This window comes from Micromesistius poutassou (assembly GCF_964030765.1).
Source record: "Micromesistius poutassou genome assembly, chromosome: 12".
Classification (NCBI taxonomy): domain Eukaryota; kingdom Metazoa; phylum Chordata; class Actinopteri; order Gadiformes; family Gadidae; genus Micromesistius; species Micromesistius poutassou.
Window position 1 is genome coordinate 4,825,030 of NC_140282.1, and position 24,910 is coordinate 4,849,939.

Genomic DNA, 24,910 nt, shown 5'->3' on the forward strand with positions numbered 1-24,910 from the left:
TTGGATAGGTTATGGACACTGTTGCCCTCTGCCATAGGCAGGCTGGGAGCTCAGTTGTGGATGAGGCAGTCCTTGTCACACTCCATGCTGGGATTAGCAGGCTGCGAGCATACTGCCCAAGCCACCACACAAAAGGTAAACCCAATCAAATTTGGCATCCGCTGACTGACAAGCTTATGGTACCGCGTGTTCCTGTCTGCTGCCGCTACTGCTGATGGCCTGCAAGCAGTGAAAAGCATTTGGCATAGAAAGTGCACGATCTGAACTACTTTGATGCATTGTTATATTAATATCCATATGGACTAGTTTGCAAAAAAACTGTAATAGTGTCAAAAGAAACATAAGCCAACATGTACACCTGCATCATTTGGACTTTTGAACCAATGAAGAGTCAAACATACATTCATTGATTTGCATAATGCTGAGGCATTTATATATTTCAGCGATACATACTTCGTTTAACTCAGATTTATGATTTGTTATTCAAATAACAAATGTTCATTATCTGATTTATGTAAATGGTGGATTTCTGTTTTCAAAGGCAGACTTGTTGTGGTCACGTCTGTTTTATTGCTCGGCTAAACTTACACTTTCCTCTTTTGAGTTGACCCAATGGAAGTGACACGGATATCCCACGCAGGGCCTTTAAAGGGGTAGGAGTTGTGTGCCTTGCAATAATCAGTTGACTGGAAGCATGACTTTCACAACAAAGCTGATTGGAACCAGTTTTTAAAGACAGACTACATCTAACGTAAGAAATTTAAAAGCTATTTTTGCTGCCCTTAAGGAGATTCAAGTCAACAGTCAACAATGCATTACCATACAAGTATTACATATCTGTGATTGCATAAAGGTTGTTCCCATCTAAAGATGAACTGCAGAATTTTTTCAACCTTGACCCTATTTTCTGATCAGATGAGGTCTAGGGGACATTTACAGACAACAATGTTTTTAATTGGTTCAGTTTTGAGCAACATCGCAGCAGCTATAATCCGTGAAAAATGAGCAATGTTATCCTTTGGGGCAATAGCACCCTGTCAATGTACGTCCTTTTTGCCACTGGCAGGCTCAGATTTTCTGTTTTTCATTGTGTCATACAAAGTCTCGCTCAAAGGAGTCTCCCTCTGAAACCTGGCTCTGAAATCTAGTTGTTGCTTTGTTGCAGGGAATGTCCCTATTGACATTACAAGCTCAACTCTCCTTCACCCAAATATTGTAGACAACACTAAGCTACACTTTCTGTCGTCCAACACAGCAAACTCTCCTCTCTCCAGCTATCACTCACGTTGCCACCGTTTTCTTTCTGCAATGACTCAACTCTAGCAACACTTTTCCTAGAGTCTTGGACACAATAACAAACAGACTGGGATCAAGCGAACAGTAAATAAAAAGTTTCTCTGTAGGGATCCTTTGCATAATGATATATCATATACTGAGCTATAATATATATCCCACTTATGCGGATTACAGCTGCAGTGCTTCACTCAATACTGGACCACTTAAAAAAACGGTTATCTGCATTAGTCTTTTGTCTATTGAGGTATACAGTGAACTTGTGTGGATGCTGGGACTTGTAGTTCTTTTGATTTCCCACTCACACACACACACACACACACACACACACACAGAGGCTGATTGGCTGCCTAGAGGACAGCCTTTAAGTGCATGGAGCAGGTGGTGGGTGTCAGGATCTATTCGTTCTCATTTCTCTCTGTCTAAAATTAGATTTGGCCCTTTCACACCTCTACAGAGAGATAGATTTACTATGGAAAACAAACAAACCATTAACAGCCACTTTCCAATGGTAAAATAAAATACACAAAAATATTCTGATTCAAACGTTATATTGTCATGCTTATTTTCACATGGACCATTGCATAGTCTTTCACTTTTCGTTGCTTCTGTCATCTCTGGAGAGTTATTCTCTGGTCTATATTGCCTGTATTAAATGGCCCTCTATTGCTAAGGAACATCTGTCTAACATGTATTTAATGTCAGGAAGATAAGAGCCTTGTTTGTAAGATATAAAGACTTACAAACCTACGGTATATAGATTCCAATACTGTGTTTAAATGTCATTGTAATAAATGCAATTCAAACATAAATAAGACAACACAAATGACAAAAAAAGAGAATACAATTGCCATCTGTAACAGTTGGAGTTAGAATCCAGTTTATTTTATTCAATATTTCAGCCAGACATATTCCTTTTTGGAAGACTATTTTCAGAGCTAATTCATCATGTATCCTAGTCAGAAGTAACAAGTTACATGCCTTTCTATTTTGGTTGAAGGCATTTCATACAGCTATACAACACCTATCCTGATGAGAGCACAGTTTTGACCCTTGCTTTTGATACACAAGCAATATCATATCATAAGCCGGGTTCATTTACAGAGAATTAGGACTCTAAATAGCTAGTGTGATAAAACAATTTAAGAGACATGACTCACAGCATAGCAAGTTTAAATCATTGGTTTAACTTTGGGCAATTGTATGTAATTAATAAAGGAAAGTAATACATTTATTGCACAAATATAAAAATGATGGTTGTCCAGGTAAAAGAGACAAGAAATATGTATATTCTGCATTGACATTGATGTGAACTGAAAGAAATCTGCAATTCGAGTGAGTGTTAGGAATGTTTTTGAAAGAAACTAATTAGGTAAAATTATCTGATTTGTTTATAAATGTTTTTTCCAGTTTTTGATCATTCTTCAGACTCCAAAGTATCCTTCACAAATCTTCATGGTAATCTCCAGCTGTAGAAAAAAAATAATAATTAAGTATCCAAATATGGTTGAAATTATACATTTTTTATATACACACTTAAGAGTTGCAATCTACTTATACTGCAAAGTTGTTAGTATGGTAATAATATATAGGATTTTTAACATTGACTCTTTAATTTAAGGTAATTTATTGTTTATAGGTTGGCCATGCTGATGGATGTGAGCTACAACAATGGGCTGGAGCCTGACCTCTCCCAACCATATCCTCCTCCCGTTCTACCCAAGCCGAGCAAAGACAACGCAAGACTCCAGAAACTAAAAAAGAAGAGATCCAAGAAAAAAGGGGGGCCCTCCCAGACCCCTATCCCCTTCCGCACCTGTTTGTCTCCTGTCAATGAAGCAAGCACGGACCTCGAACACAGCGATCATCCCTCCCCGTCTAGGTCTCCAGATTCAACTTACCTCTGGGATTCCTCAGTCTCCAATTTCTCTGTGGCACCTTTCGATAATAACTCCAAATCTCCCTTCCCTCCTCCTGGCAACAGCCCCTTTCGCCCAACATGCAGTTCTCCGCTACAGCACTACACACCTCCTGTCCGTTCATATGAGGAACACACGGCTCCACTGTATGAGTGCTCATCTTTTTTATTTGAAGATGACACCCCTTTGACAATGCCATCACTGTCCCCATCCCCACCACTGGAGGGGGTCCCAGCACCGCCTGTCACTCCCGTTCTCTCAACAAAGTGCCAAGGCTCCTTGGGTTCATTCTCTGAAAGACTAACAGAACCAGCCCCCATGCCCAATTGTAGTCCAAAAATTTCCACCCACACCCTGACCCTATTGTCCACTGGCCCCACGACTGGTCAAGAGCAGACTTCATCTCGAGTTCTGGATTCATCGCTTGTCCCGGCACTGCTATCAGTTTCAGTCCCTCAGACACAGCCTTTAAATGGCAGCCAACATGAAACAAACTCACAACCAAAGGCCAAAGCATCAACACAGCCATCCTCTTCGACCACAAAGCCTGCTTGTAATGCTGTTTGTCCCTACAGCCAAATACCCCCTGAGGTGACACTTGTTGAAACGGTCAAAGAGAAGAAGTTCAATTCCCAGCAGACAAAGATTTACACATCCAAGGCAACCTTTTATGAGATCTCTAAGCCCCCGTCGCTGCAGGATCTCACAGTATGTACTGAATCGTCCCAAGTTGCATCATTATCTACTGGAGTCAGAGAGACAACAACAGCGACTGCCGTAAAGAATGTACAAAAAGTACCAGTGGCCTTTACCCCGTTGAGAAGACCCAAAACACCCTCTTCTACACCCACTAGGGGATCCACTCCTGTTATTGAAATATCAAAACCTAATCCACTCTTATTTGCTACTAGTCCGGCATCTGCCTCTAGCCGTGATTTGCAACATTCGGCTTTCAATTTGGAGGTTTGTCCAAACACCAATTCAACGAAAATTAAGACTCGAGGTAAGATCCCCACTGCACCAAAAGAAGCAAATCAGGGTGGATTAAATAGAAATACTTTAAACGAGCAGTTTTTGGAGCCTACTAGAGATTTGATGGGGAATGATATGCCAAACAGGTGTAAGACACATTTAGAAGGACCCAAAGACAGTTTACCGCCATGTCTTCCAACAGATAGCATGACTGTGGTTGTACATCATCATTCAACATCGAAATCAGATCAAAGTTCACCGGATGGGGCTCTACTTTTGCCAAATATTCCAGAATTTATTTCAGGTGTACCAAACACTGCTTCAAATCCTAACCCCTTTACTGTAAATTCAACACGAGTTCCCCAAAGTACCAAATTCCATTCACCAAGCTCTAACCCACATGCTCTGCCAGCTTTTGAGGCACGAAAATCATTGTCATCATTATTGGGATCTCAACTGACGTTAGCATCAAAGCAAAAATCCAGATCAACATATTATGGTCTTACTCCAGCTGAATATGTTGCCTATGGTGGTATTAGGACTTCCTGTGCATATCATAGACCGGTAAGCCCCAACAGGCTGGCCTCAAATGAAGCCCAGCCTAAGGAAGAATTACACGCATTATCCGTCACTAGCTCTGAACGAACCGCAACAAGGGCGCCTGATGGACATCAACCTATTTCCTCATCTGAGTCTTCTACTGCACTTGTTTTGCATCAAACGTCAGCTTCAAGGGAATCAAACGTGGGCAAAGAACAGACACCAAATAAAGACATTAAGCAAGACAGCCAACATGAAGATCAAATAAATGGATTACAAAGTAAAACATCTGCTGAAGAGAAAACAAAACCAAAGCTACCGTTTGGCTTGACACAGAAAACAATGCAACAGTGCACAAGTGACGTAACAGCACCAAAAGCCTCTTACTCCGAGGCTTCAATAACCATACCTAAAGCAGGTGAGGAGCACGCACAAACCTTGGTATCCCCTAGTACAACCCCTTCATGTCTGAATAACAGTAGCAGTTTGTCCATTATGTCCTCTCTCTCAACTAAAGAAATTAAGGAATGTATGAATACTAAACTTCAGAATGGTGAATCCCCTTATCTTAATCAAAGTATTGATAATACTGTATTGACACCAAACAATGAAACAAGCAAACCAGATCATGTAGAAATATCTGGGTCAACAAAACATCAAAATATTCCTCCACATGATTCAGTGAAATCCACTATCATGCTGGCGAAGGACCTATGCCACCCTACAACATCGCTGGCAGGGATTCAGAAAAACACTCAGCATGATCCAAAATTTGCAACAAGTAAAGCAACAGTCCACCCCTTAGTATCAAATAAAGGCAGAAAATTGATACAGGAAATCAGTGGCAGTAAAGTACCAAATGTTGGACCCCAGAACACAATCAAACCAAATGATTTACCTATGAATACAAATGGAGCATATTTCCCTGACAAAGTTGGAAATAATGCTCCAATCTCAAATATTGCAAGCAGTTCAGTGTCAGTTGTTCCCATAAACACTGACTGTTCTGCCAACCAAAACCTAGAAACACCCAAATCAATCAAGGTAACACTTACTCCCAATCATATAATTCCCTCGATGGAAAACAACGTACCAAAACAAAATATTTCTGGAGCAGTTATTCCACCTTCATTACCTCAGTTGCAACCTTTTACAATTGATTCAGTGACTGCTTTGGCTGTTTCAAAACCCTCACTCCCCCTTCCACACATCCATGAAATCAAATCAGAAAAAAAATCTGATTCTAAAATGCCTTTAGCGACTAACTTAAATAAACCTCATATGTATATCCAAGAGGGAACCAGCCAAAGCAAAACAAATAATACAGTAATAGCAAGCATAAAATCACATTTTCAGGACAAAATAATTCAAGAGGTCACTACGGAAATATCAACTGCCAAGAGTTACAAAAAAGAGTCCATGTTTGCTGATGTTTCTATGGCTCAAAAAATACATACCAATGTTCCTCATAAAGAACAATTACTGCCAATACAAGAAATAATAGGACACCAGCTTCCCAGTAACATTACCAGGGAAAATGTGGAAACTAAACTGCATCAAGGCTTCAACATGGGAACTAAAGATATCTCAGCAGGAAAAATACCAACAGAAATTACTCAAAAAGATACCATACCTAAAACCTCCAAACAATGTATTATTGAGTCTAAACAGACATTTCAGGAAAATGTGCAATTGAAAATGTCTAATTGTGCAGTTAAACTATCTCAAACTATCAGTGAGGCTTCATATCATGGTAACTCCACTACAGAGCCAGCAAGTGTTAAGTCAAACATGTTGAATGTTGGCAGTATTATACCTGTGATTGAAAATAAATTCCCTAATGAAACTTGTCTGGAAAAAATATACGATGCAGCTGGCAGATCAGACAAGGCTTCCATTGAAACATCGTCTTTGCCGGGGAAGCCCTTTGTACCATTAGGCTTGAGTCGTGTCACATCAAAAAGCCCTATGTTAACAAGAGCCTCAGATGGTCAAGAAGCATTGAAACTGGGTGCTGACACAAAACACTATTATAATAATCCAAAAATAACTGAACCCAGAAAACCTCTTATTTACCCTATGACACATGTATTAGAAGGTAAACAAACACCCACTGTTCTTCTGCAAAACAGAACCTTTACACCTGAGGCCATGAAGACCATTCAATCAACTGTGAATGAACAGACACCCTTTTCACTTCCTGCTAGCAATGGTCAACCTTTAATGACCCCTCCTTCAGTAAAGCTTATAAATACCCAAAGGAATTCACCTGCCCCAGGGTCCATCAGAACCACCTCACCAAGAATAAACACACTAAGCCCAGCAATTATGGGATCCCACCAAATCATTGATCATTTTAATCCAGCAGCAACTGAGTTAAGGTACTCAGATATTAAAGCTGAACACTTTTTGAAGGGAAAAAGTGAAACAAACAAGTACTTTGAGGTAAACACACAGATTGTAGGCTCACATCCTCATTCACCTCACCCTCACCGCCATGGATACATTTCCCCGAACCCTCACCAGTATGCCAATTCCACCAGAAATGTTAACGCCCTTCTAAGCCTTTCTAAAGAAATCAAGGACATAACCAGAATGGTGACCTCACCTTTCATAGAACCTATACCGAGTATCTACCCTCAAACCAATGTCCCTAAAATTGGTCATGCCTCGAATGGCCTCCATACCTTAAACTACACTACACAAAGTGCATCCTGTTTAGATATCAGGAAAAAGTCATCCCTCCCAACTGATGCAATTACTAGTAACATTCAAGGTTCATTAAAGTCAACAAAACAAAGCGATTATTCTCCAAATGTAGGAAAAGAAATGGCAGTACCAACCGTGAGTTCCATGCTAGTTAATAAGAGTACACTGGTTGAAGTATGTTCCCAGACGGAACAGATATCAACTAACTTGGCTTCAAGCTCAGCAATGGAGGGAAAATCCTTAGATAATGTCCCCATCTCGCCAACCTTACCCTTTTTACCTAATTCTGAAGTAAAGGAAGAATTTCCAACTGGTAAAACTAAAATAAATTGCGTTTCTGACAAATTAGAAAATAAGCCACCCAGAACCTTCACAGAAACTCATGATACAAAAACGAAAGAAAATACATTCTCCAACAAAACTGACCAGCCTCCCATGCATATAAGTCAAGTACAGCCACCTACTGACTCAATATCGAAAGCAATCCCAGCAGCAGATAATGACATAAAACCACCCATAGTGAAAGGTGCTGTGATTGATTCTGCCACTCCTGCCTCTCTGCCTCAGGATTCAGTCTCAGTCAAAGCTCCAGCACCAAACAGAGGAATGTCAGTGCCATCTCAGCCAAAAGCTGGACTCAAAGAGGAGAAAGCACTAGAGAGCAGAGCTGCGACGACACCATCGGAAGACAGGCCCTCTACGAAGTCCCCGACATCAACTGCATCTTCAACTGATGACAAACGGCCCGCCGTGTCAGAAATTGATCCCCTTGCTGACGTACCCAAGGCGGTAAAAAAACCTAAAGGCCTTAAGGCAAAGCTGAGTGGGTGGTCCCGCCTCAAAAAACACATGGTCGTAGAACCCGAGGAGCCCCTGTTTCCAGAGCCCCTGGGAGAATGTCAGGCAGCGGTCAATGCTGGTGAAAAGGAAACAATTCTAGTCAGCAGAGAAGAGGTTTTAGTAGACCAGTCCTCTGGTCTGGAGGTACTCAAGGAAACAGAGGCCCCCAAGGCGCTGAAAATGTGGGATGCTCTGCTCTTTCATATGTTCTCTACCAAAGAGAAAATCATTGAGCAGATCAAATCCAAGAAGGATAACTCAGACACAAAGAAACAAGGCAAAGAGAACCAGGTTGAGGTTCCCTCTTTTGTGAACCGGCTTCCTATTCTTCTGTACAGTCCCCGCTTTAACGCCAGAAAGCTCAAAGAGGCTGCAGAGAGGCCCCTCACTAAAATAGCCACAGTGTTCGAAAGAGGGCTACTAAACCGCAAAAACCAGGATGATGAACGCAAAGACTTTAATAGAAAAGCAAGAGGATTTGGTGATTCAAAGAAGGAAGAATGAAAATGTATTGATATTCAAGGCACGACTTGACGATGTAAGGATAATTAGAAATAAATAAAGACATTGGTACAAGTAAGCATTAAAACTCATGTTCTGATATCAGGCCAAGGGAAATGTCAATGCTACATTTTGAGTCAAGGATAAATTAAGGAATAACCGAAGTAGCATAAGGTGTATTCTTTTAGACGTCTAAAAATATTCTATAGAAAAACTATTCTATGTGTCTAACATGAATACTTTACTATCACTAATCCAAAACAGATGAATGAGTGGTTGTTTAACATAATTTAAATTAGTAAATTAAATTGCTCTTAACAGGTGAACAACTGAGTCAAAGTTGTCAAGTTGATAAAATATAGAATTATAGTAAGCCAATAAGCAGAATTGACTCCATATTTGGATGAAATATATATCAGCAAATTATTTATCTTGAATTAATTGTGTAGAGTTTTATGGAATGAAAGCCACGTTATATGTCTGTTGCGTGACTGCATGTAGATATTGACACATATTGACATTAGATAAAGTTCTGGTTTTGAGAGAGGCAATTTCCTTTAGTTAATTTTTCTATATATATGCATAGTGCTTGCCTATGGTCTAATTTGTTTCCTATTGCATTGTCACATGGCTTTTACATTCCTGGTACACAGGGCAAATTGACGCTGAATGCATGATGATATTTGACGGCTACCATTTGGGGGAGAACATCTTGTAGAAAAGAAACACAGATTCATACATGGTCAGTAACGAGTAGAATGAGATGGTTTCAGGGAGTTGAGGTGTGTATTGTCTAGAAATTAAGGTATAGTTTGAGATGAGTCTGGAGCTAGAAAGGCTGTTGAAACAGTTAGCGTAATTCAGTGAAATCCAGAGTAAGAGATACTGCAAAGAGATTCAAAGCATGTGGAAAGCATATGGAAGTAAGAGAGAAATAAGTCACAAAATAATATTTGAATTGAATAGCTTTGAAGGGATTCCCTTTCCTAAAATTCCTTCCTTGATGTAGAAACCCATCTTAATTTAAGAGCTGGTAAATTAATCTGCTACTAATTAGTAGAGCTACTGCAATGGTACTTAAGATAAACTCTTTCTATTTTTTGGTTACAGTGTGTTTGTTGAAATAGCATAAAATCAAATGTGAAAACATGTGTTTGTTTGTTCTTTATTGTTATTTGGACATTATATACTCGTGCCCCGGTATATTTAAGTAGCAGAACCATAATTGATGTTATATGAAACACCTGTGTATGTCCTACAACGACAACTCTGAACCGGGTTTATTCTGTATGTCTATAAATGTTTGCAATGAGCAACATTTGCACATACTTAAAACAAGCTGTTGTGAAAAAAATACATTGTTATGAAAAAAGTTTTTACCTGACTTATAGTTGTCATGTTCACTGCAGTCGTTATCATCTACAGCCACCTTCTCGTACTTGCCATGACCGGACACCACAAATTTGTATCTTTTGCCGGGGGAGCTCCCCTGAAACACACAACTTTAAAATCAATGATTCATCATCTTTACATTGTATAAGAGCATCAGCACCAAACAATTGGAGTGCATTGGTAAATAAAGTGAGCTATTTTGACAATAAGTAGTTGAGTAAATACTAGGCCTAATATAACGTGTGTGATGAAGCTACATACACATATATAGGCCTAGGTATAAAGTAATAATCTGTATGTGTAATGAGTGTGTTTCCCGGGTTTCAGAGCATACCTTGCCTCCTCTCCCAAGAGATGGTGAATCACCAAGGTTCTCCCACAAGTTCTTCTTGCATAAAACATCCCCCGGTTTTATCTCCTGCAAGTTGGGGAAATGATGTCATGGTTGTAGCATCCTGGAAAGTGAGCTCATTGTTTTTACATATGTGCTCTGTGTGACTCCTCCACAACAGAGCACACGTCAGCGGATCAAGCTCAAGCCGGACATGATACACACTGTCGTTAGATAAGAAGGTGTTAGCAACAAGTGTTTGGTTTGGCATGTTATAGACACAGGGACTGGCAGTATAAACTATGAAAATATAAAGAGTCATTTATATGATGGGGGAAAAAACACTAATTTAAGCTGAGTTATAGAAAAGTTAAGGAAGACATTGATAATTTAAGAGAAGAAGAAAAGATAATTAGACAGTAAGGAATGTTAAAGGTTTAGTTCAGGATTTAGGATTTTTTTTTTTGTGATCCTTCCCGGGGAGACCAAACTTGGGTCAATGGGTTCAGTGATCTCCCCGTTCGTACCTGGTACTGGTAAGCATGAGCGCTCTGATGTACATTCCCAGGTTCCAGAGCTTTACGCTCAACAACTCAGCTTAATAAACATTCAAGATAATGTAACACTTTAATTATGCAAAACTGTAATAAACCATGTTTAAAAGGCTCCAAGAAAGAGAATTCATCTTATTTCACAAGCAGTTAATTCAGTACTATTTTGTTCCAAATAACCGCCTCTTCTTCTGTTGGACTGTGTGCAACAATACAGGTAGACCGACAATAACAACAGAATTTATTAGAAGCACCCAAGAAAAGTTTGCAGGAAAGCAAGTTTGTTATTCTCTATGGTAGGCTATTTACAAGCATTTGAACAATCATGGATGATTATTCATTCTCGGACACTGATCCTGAACCTTATTTGTTCCAGCCTGAATTTGAAGAGAATTAACTCATCCAGGATGAGCAAAGAGGGATGAAGAAATGGCTCACAAGTTGATTGGGGCAGATGTGACTCTGGTAATAGATGTGTAAATGGGACTCCTGTGGAGCATGTCTAAATATGGCAATGGATGGGGAGTGTCTATGTGGCACAGAGTGATACTTATGGAGGCAAAGTTAATATATATCATTTGGGAGACTTGACATCTCTGGTGAAAAAGCTTTGGTTGAAGCTTGAATCACTGATAATCCTGTTGCTGTTGTGGAGACACCCTCTAATGTCCCAAAAAATTATATCAGGAAGTTTGTAAAAATTGTTACTCTCGGTGCTACCTGTAACACTGCAAAGAAGAAACATCTATTTGGACCAGAATTGGTCTGCTTGAAAAATATGAAATTAATTCTTGTTTTAACATAGTGTATTCCAGATATACACACGTTAATTGATTAATGTCTGCATTATTTGGAAAATGCATTGTTACGTTGTGGAGCTGATGATCCACCTGGGAATAAACATCAGTATGCAAATGCTTGCCAGCATCAGGTAAATACGGGGATCACTGAACTGCACTTCAGTTCACTTCAGTTCAACTGTCTAAAACCAGAAAGGATTAGAAAATACCAAATCCTGAACTAAACCCTTAAGGCCACATCATTAACTGCTGAAAAATGCAAAAAATGTGTTGTTGATAAAAAAAAAATATTGAAATACAACTTTACTCCAAACCAAAAATATGAAGACAATAAAAATGACATCTTACTGCTGGTTTGGTAGGGGAACTACTTCTGATGCCATCTGGGCTTGCCTTCACCCATTGGTTGATGAGGTCAGCCACGCCCACTTTAAGTCCTTCGGCATCCTGAGACAGGGATTAACAATTTATTAGAAATCGAGTGTATTCTTTTTTTCATGTGAGTGAATAGTTTAATGAAAGTGGTATGAAATATCAATTTCACCAGCAGAAAATGAAAAAATAATTGTGACAAAACAACAAAACACCTTTATTAATTAAAGGTACTGTTTTTTACTTCAATTCAATTCAATTTTATTTGTATAGCCCTTAATCACCATTACAGTCTCAAAGGGCTTAATCGCTATTTACTTAATTGTGATGGTGTATAGAGGTGCTCTTTTTGTTAACCTTGGACAGTGTGACCTTAACAGAGTTTTGGGTCCATGCATCACCAGCCTCAAACAGGTTTTTCTTGTAGGAAACAGGCTCACTGGGATTGGCAAGGTCTGTGGCCAGCGGTTTAGCTGTTTTAGCATCGCTCTGCAACAACAAATGTCAAACCACTGTGGATGTTTTTGGCAGTGCTGTGATTCAGATACCCATACTGCACTTGAGCCAATATTGGTCATAACACGAGTTGAAGGGCAGAATGGGCAGCTCAACTAATGGCTATAGATAACACTTGCATACTTTCTCATTGTTGATGTGAATATGTTAAATACACAAAGAGAACATTTAGAGGAGAGCACAGATGAGCCTATGGAGATAAATCCAACAAAAACATGCAAATTCAAATGGTTATTTCTGTACCGCTTCATATAACAACAATAACAACCCACCACTAGTGTGTTAATGTACCTTGAAATCATGTGTGTAGTCATCAATCTTGGAAACAGCTGTAGGTGACAGTGTTCTTCTCATGCTGTTTACCGTGAAGAAAATTTTGAATGTATTTCTTCTCCAGTCATGTCTCTTCAGTCAATTTGTATGAACATAGACTCACCTTTTATTCAACGAGCAAGCTAAGTGCTCCGTTTTCTGAGCCATTGAAGATGATCCGATGGATCCAATAAAATAGAGGTCAACGTTAAAGACAGAATAGATATCATTGTGGAACAAATTTAAAGAAGGCATACGTATATTATGAGAAAAAAAAGTATTAAAGTGGCTTTAAAAAACAAATGTAACCAAGGACTCTTTCAAAAGAGTTTAAGCAGAATTCAAAAAGCTTCAAGCAGGCTTGATAATCAAACAATGATACTAGCAATGTTTAGCAAATCACAAGACAGGCAGCCAAGCTAATAGTATTAAAATGCCACAGACATTATTGGTTGATTTAACTTTAGCAAAATTGGCCGTCAACTGCATTTTAGGCATACGAGTCTCAGCTGCTTTGAGCGATTTTGAGCGATGTTTTTATAGTTTGTGGATGCTTAGTAACATTCAGGATAGCAAAGAGCAAAGTTGCAAGGATAGTGGCCAAATGTTTCTGTTGTGTGACCAGACACTACGATTGAGAGGCACAGGCCATGTGTAGCTGTTAAGCTGTGCAAAGGTTTACTTCCAGTCAGCATGACACCATTCTGCAAGGCAGTGACTGAAGACATGCATTTACTCATTCTGTGGCACTACACACTCCGCTTAATCAGTAGGCTTACCTTTTATTATTAATAATAATAATAATAATAATAATAATAATAATAATAATAATAATAACAAAAGCACCCAAAGCACTTTACATAGTGAGTGTGTGCTCGTGTGTGTGGGGGTGGTGGGGGGGATATGACACATCTTTCACTGCATTTATTTCACTGACGGTTTTATCCAAAGCAACTTACAATAGTGCATTCAACCATAAAGATAATACACAGAAATTGCAAGAATCATGCAAGTACATTAAATGTATCTAATGAATGTGTGTATGCTATTTCTCAAGCACATGTTTACTTAGATGTAAATGATGTGCCTTCAGGCTCCCAGAAGCAGAAGAACTAATTAGCATGTGTTTGCTCTCAGGCAAACAGAGTGGATGAGCGCCTCAGTAAAATGACTCATGACTCATCTAACTTTGACTGCCCGATGTTATGCATGCTTTTTCCTCATCCTCCAAGGGATGGAGCATATATTGAAGGCAGTTACCAAGTTTAGAAGTGAGATCCACACATTATTGTATTGTTGTTGTGTAAAAGAAAAGTACAATTTAACACATTTTGAGATTTAGATTGCGGTGTATCCTTTCAATCCTATAAGTTATAATATGGAATGTATTTATTCATATTTATTCTATATGATGTTTTATCCAATAGTAACAAGTATTGTATTGAAAGATATAGTATTGAAAGATTTCATATTTTCCATATGTTGGTATTTTGCATGTTATGCTTCATGTAAACACGTGGATTTGTTTCTAGTTTGTTTCTATAATACATGCAGATGGTAAACATATGTAGCATTGACTCATAATATAATAGCCTACTGTAATAAGGTCTAATGACGCTGAGATGAAGGGTTGAAGATGATGAAGGTAGATGAAGCCATGTATTCTTCCCAGTGCTGCAATGTCATTGCACCAGCGAGTGCCTTCCCTCCCCAAACGTGTTTTGTGTCATGCTTATTTTGCAGAGGTTTGCATTGTGGGCTAAATCCTGACATCACACTGTAACCAACAAAGGCCCCATTGTTCACATGTTCTGTTGCAGACAGCGTAGTACCACAGAGAAACATACCAAACCCAAACACAGAGCAGACACAGCCAACACAACCATCCGCCGACTCATGCATGGGACTTACGGGATAAAACCGAATGAGAAGTTTCTAGTGGCGGGTTGAGGAGCGAGGGAAAATAAACACTTTTGGTTGACAGGGTGCAAAACACAACAACATAACAATGTGGAACAATGAAGCAATAATAGCAAACATATATTTATTTTGGAACGGTCGTGGAGGACTTGTGGATCAAGGGATACCTTAAACGTTGGGCCCATGGGCCCATAGGGGTTTGTCTCCAATGTGTCTCCATGGTTACTGTGTGGGGTCTGCGTCAGCTGATCACCCCCCTCACTGCCCCACTCTCCTTCCTGTGTGGTCATGTGACTCTCCACCTACCAAAGGGATATGAATAAGTAATACCTCCACTTGCACACTGTCATTCATTAATTCATGCATTGTTATTCATCCTGTATACAATGTTAGCTTGAAACAATATAATGTATGCAGTACAATGATGGAGCAAAATTCTATATTACTGCTTTGGAGATTAAAAAGTAACCACCATTTTCATGGAAGTTTTGACTAATCAGAAATAACTTCAAATCAACTTCATTTTAATATCACAAATCTTGTCACTTATCTTAAATGTCCAGGGTTGTGGAATGGATGATTAGTTACAATGTGCCAATGCCACTAACTATAAAATGACATTAAAACGCATGAAGCCCTCAGTCCATTCTGCAATGTTTGTGATATTGCATACCATGGTATACAGTGATACAGTGATAAAGTGATTGCTTGCATGCTACTGGCTTGCTTGCACCCTCGACACTCACCAATCAGATTGAACCTCACCTCCACATCCTGAAGCCGACATCTTTCATCCAGGCTGTAATGGAAATCTGTCATATCGTGTGACTGCTCCTCCTTCCTGCATTTCATCTCCCCCACCACCCACTCTCCTCTGTCCCTGTGTGTTTGACAGGCCTCATCCAGACCCTGGAAGGCCCCAGCCCCCTCTCCATCCACCAGGTGCAGGTCTCTCTGAGTGGGCGAGCTGGGGATATGGGGTTTGGAACACACAGGGTATAAACCGATCCAGCAGGCGGCTGTTAAGCCCAAATTTCTTAGAGAAAACCTTCTGTGACATGGCCCAGTTTTTCTCTGGGATGCCGGGAGCAGGAACTGACTCACTGACTGACCATCAGAAATTGGTTATTTGAGATGGCTATATAGCTCTGTGGGATTGTTACTAGATTTAAGGAAAAGTAATTATTGAAGAGTTTTTCTTATTATTATTATCTAGTGTAATATATTATTGAGCCAAAGCTACTTGATGAGTTTTACTTTATTAGTATTTTACCCAAAACAGGCATATATCTTAAAAAAGTAAAATCTGGTACCATGGCCTCATTGTTTCAAGAGAGGTGATGTTCCTCGTCTGGACTTTGGGCGCTAGGCTCCTCGCCTTCTGGGGTAAATTTAGGACGGAGGAGCTGCATGATATCACAATGTCCTTTTTCCTGTCACATATCTGGGATAAAAAAACAAAGCAGAAGGGATGAATCTACAGTGCTGTCATGTCATGTGTTGTAATGTACACTTAACTTCACATGGAATTTCTACCCCATCTTTTTTAAGGTTGCCCAGTAAGCAAAATAATAGCCAAATTATAAACTTCGGAACAAATTTAAAAAGCCATTAAAATGTACCTTTTCCTCTGAGTATCTTGAAGTTCCTGGAGTCGTAACGCTTCCTCTGCACTCCGGCCCCTCCCCCTTTTTATCTCCCTCCTCCAGGTGTTTGAGCTTCTGCTTGTGAGTGAAACGGCTCTCCTCGGGCCTCCGGCTGTGTTCCTGCCTCAGGAGGCTTTCCTTACGGTTCTCCAATCTTTGGGTCCAATCACTAAAGCCCTCATCTTCCTCAAGAACCAATCGGCTTTGAGGTGGTTTGACTTCCTCGTCATACCTGAAAAACCAAGCAGAGAGATCAGAAGGATCATTCCCACACAAATGCAGACAAGTCTGATAAAGTATACTCTCATTAATCATTTCTCACAAAAGGAAATTTTTTAGACAAGGGGGACACTTTCTGATCACGTTCTGATCAGTGGTTCAGTGAACAGAACTCTCATCTGCTTTGATTGATTTGGGTTAACTCGGTCAAACTGAGTGCTGGGTATCATATATGTTACGGTGCTTCTCGTTTGACTATGGGTGAGTAGAATTGAACCTTATTTCCCCAAAAGCTTGAGTATTCCTTTAGGGTGAGCAGGTTTGCGTGATTGAACCATTGTAGCTGAACCCAGGAGAGATAACTTTTGATGGTTTGATCACCCAGACTGGTAGCGTCCTTGAATGTAACAATCATACAAAATAGCAAACCCATAAAAATAACCTATGGAGTCTTATTTCCAAAATAAATATGTGTATGTACATGAAAACGAATCAAAGGCAAAAATCTTTGGATAGATAAAAAATACCTGTCTCAATGTTCGAACAATGTCTCTAAACAATCCTAAGCCGTAGAATGTGGAAGTGGGTCTGTGTGATAAACAGCTGCCTGGACGGATGATTCTATTTAAGATGTGCCAAGATCAGACATACTGGGGGCACTGCCAGCTTCCTTCCATCACAACAGGTGGGTGAGGTGCCCTGAGGATTAAAGCTCCCTGGAAACATAAACAGTGCCCATGGAGACATATCACAATGACCATCAAACAGGATGGCAAAGCTGCATCCTTCGTAACCAGACTGGCCCTGACAGACATCTCACTCATATACACATCCACACACAACTACGCACACACACACACACACACGCACACACACACACACACACACACACACACACACACATACACTATAAACCTAGTAGGCAAACCTCCATTTAAGATCTCAATATAGTGTTGATTATAATAGTAATAAAGTTGTAGTAATATTAAGTGATGCAGGACTTGACGCAAAGCAGAATAGTCATGTACATTATCCTGCTTATAACACGGCTACTTACTAAATAAATCAATGATTTGACACAGACTATAACAACAAAAAAATATGATTTCATTCATTTGAAAAAGATGTCCAATGTGTGGCCTCTGTAATGAGTGTGGAAATCAACATGTTGGACCAAGTTATTACACATGCACACAAGGTCACACTGGGAGAACTAGGTCCGAGGCAAAGGCACAGCGAGAGGGGTCACCATGAAGGTTGTGAAGGAAGTCGAGCAGGTGAGTAGATGGAGAGCTAGCTCAATAAGGAATTCAACTCAGGTTGGCTGCAAATCAGTAAGACCATTAAAGTCGTATGGCCGGATAGAGTGTAAACAATATGCTCAAATGTGGTTCCCTTGTAGAGGATGATTGGCAAACGTTTTAGCTCCAGTTTGTGCAATACTGTAACACCAACCACGAGGCCAGTTGGGGATTTTTGGATAAAGCCATTTTAGTCCAATCGTTTTAAGCCAAAATGGGGGTCAGCCTAGAACAAATTGCAACAGAAGCAAACTCAACTGATTTTGTATCCTCAATATGTCCTTACTAAGGGAAAAAAAAGCCCAGAAGAATCCCATTAGGGGAAAGTTTCGTATGAATATCCTATTCATACGCCTATTCATTCTTTTTTTCACGTGAATAGGGTAAAAATATATATTATTTATTAAAGAGTTTATTATTTACATCAAGACAAAATATATTACAAGTTTTTGGAAATTGTTTGTTAACATGGGCAAACGGTGCATAATCTAATTATGTATGTACTAATTTGCATAAATACCACAACAGATCTAAACATTGGGTTAGGCAGGTGAAAATGTCTTGACATCTTACAGTAAAAGACTATAAAGGCAAACAAATGTCACCATAAGGGGCAGAGATCATTCATTCAAGGTCCACTCAACTTTTAATCAACTGTCACTAATCTGTCAGGTAAGAAAGGTTGTTTGATCCAGCCACTTTTTATTTTACCTACCTTTTGTCTTCTGCATTCTCCTTACCCTTGTCTCCTGTTCTTCCCTCAGACTCATCCCCCAGAAACAGCCCCACGTACCTAGCCCCAAACCCCATCTCTGCAATAATAATTTATAAAGGCTGGTTTAAAGTACTTCTTCCTGCCTCTATGTATTAATGCTCATGGGTAGCCTAAATGGGTTCCATTCAAACCTTAACATTAAGTCTTGTACTGTAAGATGTCAACAAGATATTTTCACCTGGCTATACCAAATGTTTAGATCTGTTGAGGTATTTATGCAAATTAGCACATACGTAATTCGATTATGCACCATTTGCCCATGTTAACAAACAATTTCAAAAAACTTGTAACACATTTTTTGTTTGTCTTGATATAAGTAATCAACTCAGTAATTTTCATGGTGATATCTAAAGGTTATAAAATTGACCATATTTACGTGAGAAAAAGAATGAATAGGCGTATGAATATGATATATTTGGGTGTTTTTCTAAACTTTCCCCTAATGGGATTTTTCTAGGCTTTTTTTCCCTTACTCAGGACATATTGAGGATACAAAATCTGTTGAGTTTGCTTCTGTTGCAATTAGTTTGACCTTTTTTCATAAAATGACTGGACTATTTCCAGGAGGAGTTTATTGGTTAACCTCTTAATTACCACTGCCTTTTGGAGAATGTGAAAATATTCAGCTTAACATATTCATGTCAGGGGTATCGTTGGAAATGTTACACTTTGTAGTTTATGCGGCAGCCAAAACGCGGCATAGCTATCAGCCGACATTACCATCTGCTACCGAGACGATGCAGTATACTTAGCTGTCATCTTCATCACGGCAGTTCACAGTCTCTAGTGACTGGCATGTTTCCAGGGCCGAACCCTTCCTCAGCACATTTCCCCTTCCACTACACAGAGGCTCAATGAAGTGTGTCATCAGGTTTGATCATAACCGTTAACAAACCATGTAAACACATTAGGTCCATCTAATAGGAACTTGTACTGGAATCAGCATTGGAACTGAATGAGAACCGACCAGAATAGCCTGCAATAGTGATTCATGAATAATGTCAGTTATTAATGAAGTCTGTTAGTTATTCTCATCTCATCAACAAACTATATATGGTTTATTTTACTGTCGAGACATTGAAAATTATTTTACGCTATACCAAAGTTACAGTGTCTGGACTGATGATCGTCTCTGAATTTATAAGGTTATGCCCTAACATGCTCACCTCCTGCATCTGGGTCTGTTGCCCGAGGTGAGCCTTACCCATCTCATTTACATTAACATTTAGGGCATTATGCAGACTCTTTAATCCAAAGCGACTTACAATAAGTACATTTGTCAGAAGAAAGAGAAACAATATATCGCTGTTGGTACAGTAAAGACCAACAGTATTCATAGAAACAAGTGCTAAGCATTTACAATTGCTAGGTTAACCCGTTCCCCGTATACAACAAGATAGCTAGGATAAGATGCTTAACAATGCTCAGTACTATTTTTAAGTGCCAGAGTACTGTTTTTAAGTGCCATGGAGTCTCCCCACTCCCAGCCAATGCTGACTCCCACTCCCTGCCTTTTCACACTCCCCTCCTCCCTGCCAATTATATAACGGACCACACCAGTGGATCACTCAGCCTCTGGTTCTTACTGTGCTGTTGGAGGTGTCAGGCTGCTGTCCTGTGGTGGGTTAGGGCTGGGGCCCCAGGTTGGCCTGCCCCCCTGGTCTCCATGTTCCCACTGCTCCCTGGGCTGCTCCCTGGATCTTCTTCTGCGCTCGCGTTCCACCTCCTCAGCATCCTCTTGGCTGCGTTGGGCTGTCACCCTGCAGGTGACAAGACACATGGAGACACATAACCCTAATACACACACACACACACACACACACACACACACTTACACACATGTACCCACTAACCAGATACCCACACATATCGACTCAATCACAAATGGTGACACACACACACACACACACACACACACACACACACACACACACACACACACACACACACACACACACACACACACATGGACACACATACACACACACACACACACACACACACACGCAGACAAGTGACACAGGAGTGCTTCAGTAGACATACATTCTGTGAAAACTGCTATGTGTGCCAACAGGCTGTGTAACACTTGCTTTCTCTTTCCTTTCAAAAACATCTTGAAAAACCAGACCAACACAAGGTTAGTAGTGGTTGTACTGACGGCATTCCTACACTTCTCATTTAGAAATGCTTGGGTGATCCTCTACACTTCATGAACAAGAACAAAAACAAGTTATATAAAATTGCACATGGTGCAACTTTATATAGAGCAAATGTCGTTTGGCATGTGTGCGTGCGTGCGTGCGTGCGTGCGTGCGTGCGTGCGTGCGTGCGTGCGTGCGTGCGTGTGTGTGTGTGTGTGTGTGTGTGTGCGTGCGTGAGTGTGTGTTTGTGTGTGAGGGGATACAAAGGCTCTGTTTTGGTGATTTAGCAGAGGCACTGATTGTTTGATCAATCTCCACTTCACAATTAGATGACCTTATCGGCTTTTATATTAAAAAAGCGTCTTTTATTGGTTAACCACATCTGGATGTATTTTAGTCATCATCTTGGGTATTTTCACCGATGCTCAGACATTTTCATTTTCCCGGGTATGATATGGGCTTCAAGCCTCCGTTCCCCCATGGTAGGAACACGCAATAAAACACTGTGGATAGAACAAGAGAGAGAACAGAATATAGAGCGAGCGAGAGGAGAGGAAACAATGAGATCATTTGAAAATAAACCAGGGAAAAGAGAGGGGAAAAGGAGAGATTCGAGAAGAAAGAATGAAGGAAAGAACAAAAGAAAGAAAGAAAGAGTAAAGAGCGAGACTAGGAGAAGTGTCCAAGGAAGAATGGAACAGATGGATCAGAGACTCTACTGGGGAACGTAATTTCAAGGCCGGGATAGGGAGCGTTGTCCTGCCTTTACCTCTGAGCAGCAGTGGGAACACCAAACCCCACCACCAGGACATGACTAGCAGTGATCTGGAGGTTCTGTTCTGTTTAATCACCTCAGTGGTTACAATTACTTTGCCAAACCCTGGAGCTTTGGTTACATCTTTGATTGTGATCAAATGTCAGGTAAATGGTTACACATTGGTCCCCCGCTGACAGCCAAAATATGTCCATCTACAGCAATGTTCGCTGTATAAGTGCCCTTGCACATGGCAGCATGATATCGGTTTTTTCATATTCATTAATCCGCCGAAGGGATAAAGAGAATGGCCTCAACAATGAGTCCATGGTGGGGGATAACAGCCATATCACACTGTGAATATAATGAACTGGGGAGTGTGTGTCTGCTTATGAAGACATAACATTAGCAGATCATATTGGCACCAATCAATCCCAGTTTAAATGATTGGTTTTCTGTGTGAGGTATTTATGGATCCACCAGGCCCAACATAAACTACTGGCTCATAAACTAATGACTCATAGCTATTTTGGAGCAAAATAGGGCACAAGTGGTGCAGGATGAAGGATTGATCGCCTTTGCTCTCAACAAAGAGGCTTTAGTCCACAAAACAAAGGGGGGGGGGGGGGGGGGTGAAAATGTAAATACTTGAATTCTCGTCTAGCCATGGGGTGTAAAGAATATCAATCAGCTGATGGTTTCCTGCTGTTTTGAATTGGTTTGTAGCATGATTTCTGACAACATTAACATGCTGTACTCGACTTGTGACATATTGACTTGAGAAACATTGCTCAGTGAGACTCATATTCAGTATTTGGTGTCATAAAGAAGGTTGCTTTATGTTTTTCATTATAAAGAATTATGCAAATTATTACATTTTATGTGATGTTGGATTGTTGTTAAAACCTATGAACCTATGAAATATACTGTTAATACTGTTGAAGAACAGCAAGGTTTTTGTGTGTTCCAACACAGGTTTACCTGCCTGATCTATTATGCCATATAGGGTATTCCTGTCTTAACTTATATAGCACAGGTCTTGAATTTTAAATACCTCAAATATACCTAGCCGTGCAGCCGGCTAGTCAGAGACTTGGACCAGGACTTTGACCACTCTGCATATATACCACCTCTGCACATATGCAGGTATTAAACAGAAAATGTGACAAACCTATAGGGACCAGCCAACCGCAAAGTTGAGAATAAGTGTCCGTTGGGGCCGACCCTCTCAGTGTTGACAGCTGTGTGTGCCGGGGTCAGTTTGCGATGACGATATGCAGCAGTTACGGACATTCTAGATGCAGGCGATTGGCCAAGTGCATCCCCTGGGTTATATGAAGTAAATCTTTTAGGCAAACATCACTTTTTCCCCTCACACATGTCCGATATGGCACTACTGTAAGTCTGTGTAAATGGAAGGCAGCATCTGTGGCACTGTGTGCATGTGTGTGTGTGTGTGTGTGTGTGTGTGTGTGTGTGTGTGTTTAAGGAGCACACTTTTAAAGAGTCTGTCTGCCTCACAAATGTGTGTGTTTGTGTGTGTGTGTGTGTGTGTGTGTGTGTGTGTGTGTGTGTGTGTGCGTGTGCATGTGCGTGTGTGTGTGTGTGTGTGTGTGCGTGTGCGCGTGTGTGAGGGTGCTTGTATTGTGCTGGGCTAGATGATGTCATGACCATAAAGGAAGTGCAAGTAATAAAAAGGGGCCATTGAATCCAGAATTCCCCAGTGCTGTTCTGAGTGATGTAATGCCACAGCACCAAGAAATGTTATAACTACACAGCAGTACTAGTCCAGCTGTACTTCGAAACAAAGCTTTTCTTTTCTTACTCTTTCTTAAGCAACAAATGGGAGTGTATTCATGCATGATAACAGCATGTGACCAACAACCTCATTCTTAAACAACAATCTCTGTTACAGAGTGATATATGCTGAATGCTCAACCCCCCAACAACCTCTTCTTAATGTTTTGTCGGGTCAGATGGTTCAATCTGAACCCTCTCAAAGCGATATAAAATTCCACTGTATCCAAGGTGACCAGGTCAAGCCTCTGAGCTTTCATCAAGAGCCTGCCGGGGGGCAGGGACCCAGGGAGGGATAAACTTAACACACCCCGAACAAAGAAATTAAAGTAGCTACACAGAGTATGCTCCATAATTCTGCACGAAAGGAATCTTTGACCAACTGAAATATATGGTAATGATGATTGTATTGTATTAATGTTTTGTTTTTATTACAAATGCCTGTCCTCCCTAGTTCGGAGAGGGTATTCATTATACCGATTCTTGCATCGAATTCCATAACAACAGCAGTAGTAGCAGCAGATTTCATTTTACTCAGTTTTGGTTATCATCAATCCAATGTCAACAATATGTTACGCACATTGTATATAGCTTTTTGTCTTGCATGTCTTGCATACATTCTATGTTTATCTCCACCTATCTTACCTCTGACCATTTGATTCTGCAAATGTAGATCAATAAGGTTCATTGGACATTGACACCTGTTGTTAAAAGTATTGAATACATTTCAATAGTTTTTTTTATCAGCTCCCAATTAAGCCACATTTGAAATGGTCTCAAAGCATGCTTCACCCTACTTGCATTGTAATATATTGTGCTGCCCTCCAATGAGAAGATAACTTCTAATCACCCATCTTGATGCATTATTTATTGAAACATCACCCGGTAGTCTCACTGATAGACACCCGGGAGCACTGACAGAAGATATTAGTATCCAGGATCCCAGTGTTCAGGGTGTAAGGAAGCACCGTCACCTACCTTATGAGGTTCTGCAAGCCCTGCTTGTTGGAGTGTCTTCTCTTGATGGGGCTCGACATGGCCTCACTGTCTCTGTTGGGTTCCTGATCTAGATTCTGGTCCAGATGTGAAATCCCTTTCTATCACTCTCTCTCTCTCTCTCTCTCTCTCTCTCTCTCTCTCTCTCTCTCTCTCTCTCTCTAAAGGAGCTGGCGTCCAGTCTCTGGGTGCTGATCCAGGAAAGGGGGCTGGGGAGCGGGGGGGGGGGTCTATTCCAGAACCCTCCTTCTTCTGACTCTTTAAATGTGCTCCTTTCTCTTTATCTATCTCTTACCCATTGGGAGTCTCCCTT

General features: G+C 40.4%; 2 protein-coding genes across 5 annotated transcripts; one reads left to right on the forward strand and one right to left on the reverse strand.

The window, feature by feature from the left end:
• The first annotated feature begins 13 nt into the window (after positions 1 to 13).
• Positions 14 to 10,028, forward strand: LOC311356433 (proline-rich protein 33-like). Of its 4 annotated transcripts, none has more exons than XM_084476211.1 (3): positions 14 to 135; positions 2,933 to 5,142; positions 8,001 to 8,312. In XM_084476211.1, exons 2-3 carry the CDS (start codon positions 2,940 to 2,942, stop codon positions 8,165 to 8,167), a joined length of 2,370 nt encoding a protein of 789 aa, XP_084332337.1. In that variant the 5' UTR covers positions 14 to 135; positions 2,933 to 2,939; the 3' UTR covers positions 8,168 to 8,312. The 4 variants fall into 4 exon arrangements, with proteins under 4 accessions (XP_084332337.1, XP_084332335.1, XP_084332336.1 ...); XM_084476210.1 differs by adding an exon at positions 2,704 to 2,751 and having other exon boundaries at positions 75 to 135; positions 2,933 to 10,028; XM_084476209.1 differs by having other exon boundaries at positions 2,933 to 10,028.
• Positions 2,250 to 24,691, reverse strand: LOC311356434 (uncharacterized protein). The gene is made up of 14 exons (XM_084476213.1): positions 24,580 to 24,691; positions 20,496 to 20,669; positions 16,591 to 16,846; positions 16,282 to 16,412; positions 15,734 to 15,935; positions 15,136 to 15,270; positions 14,960 to 14,983; positions 13,173 to 13,207; positions 13,028 to 13,091; positions 12,578 to 12,709; positions 12,197 to 12,295; positions 10,501 to 10,584; positions 10,155 to 10,263; positions 2,250 to 2,762 (listed from the first exon to the last, which is right to left on the reverse strand). Exons 1-14 carry the CDS (start codon positions 24,636 to 24,638, stop codon positions 2,737 to 2,739), a joined length of 1,530 nt encoding a protein of 509 aa, XP_084332339.1. The 5' UTR covers positions 24,639 to 24,691; the 3' UTR covers positions 2,250 to 2,736.
• Positions 24,692 to 24,910: the final 219 nt, after the last annotated feature.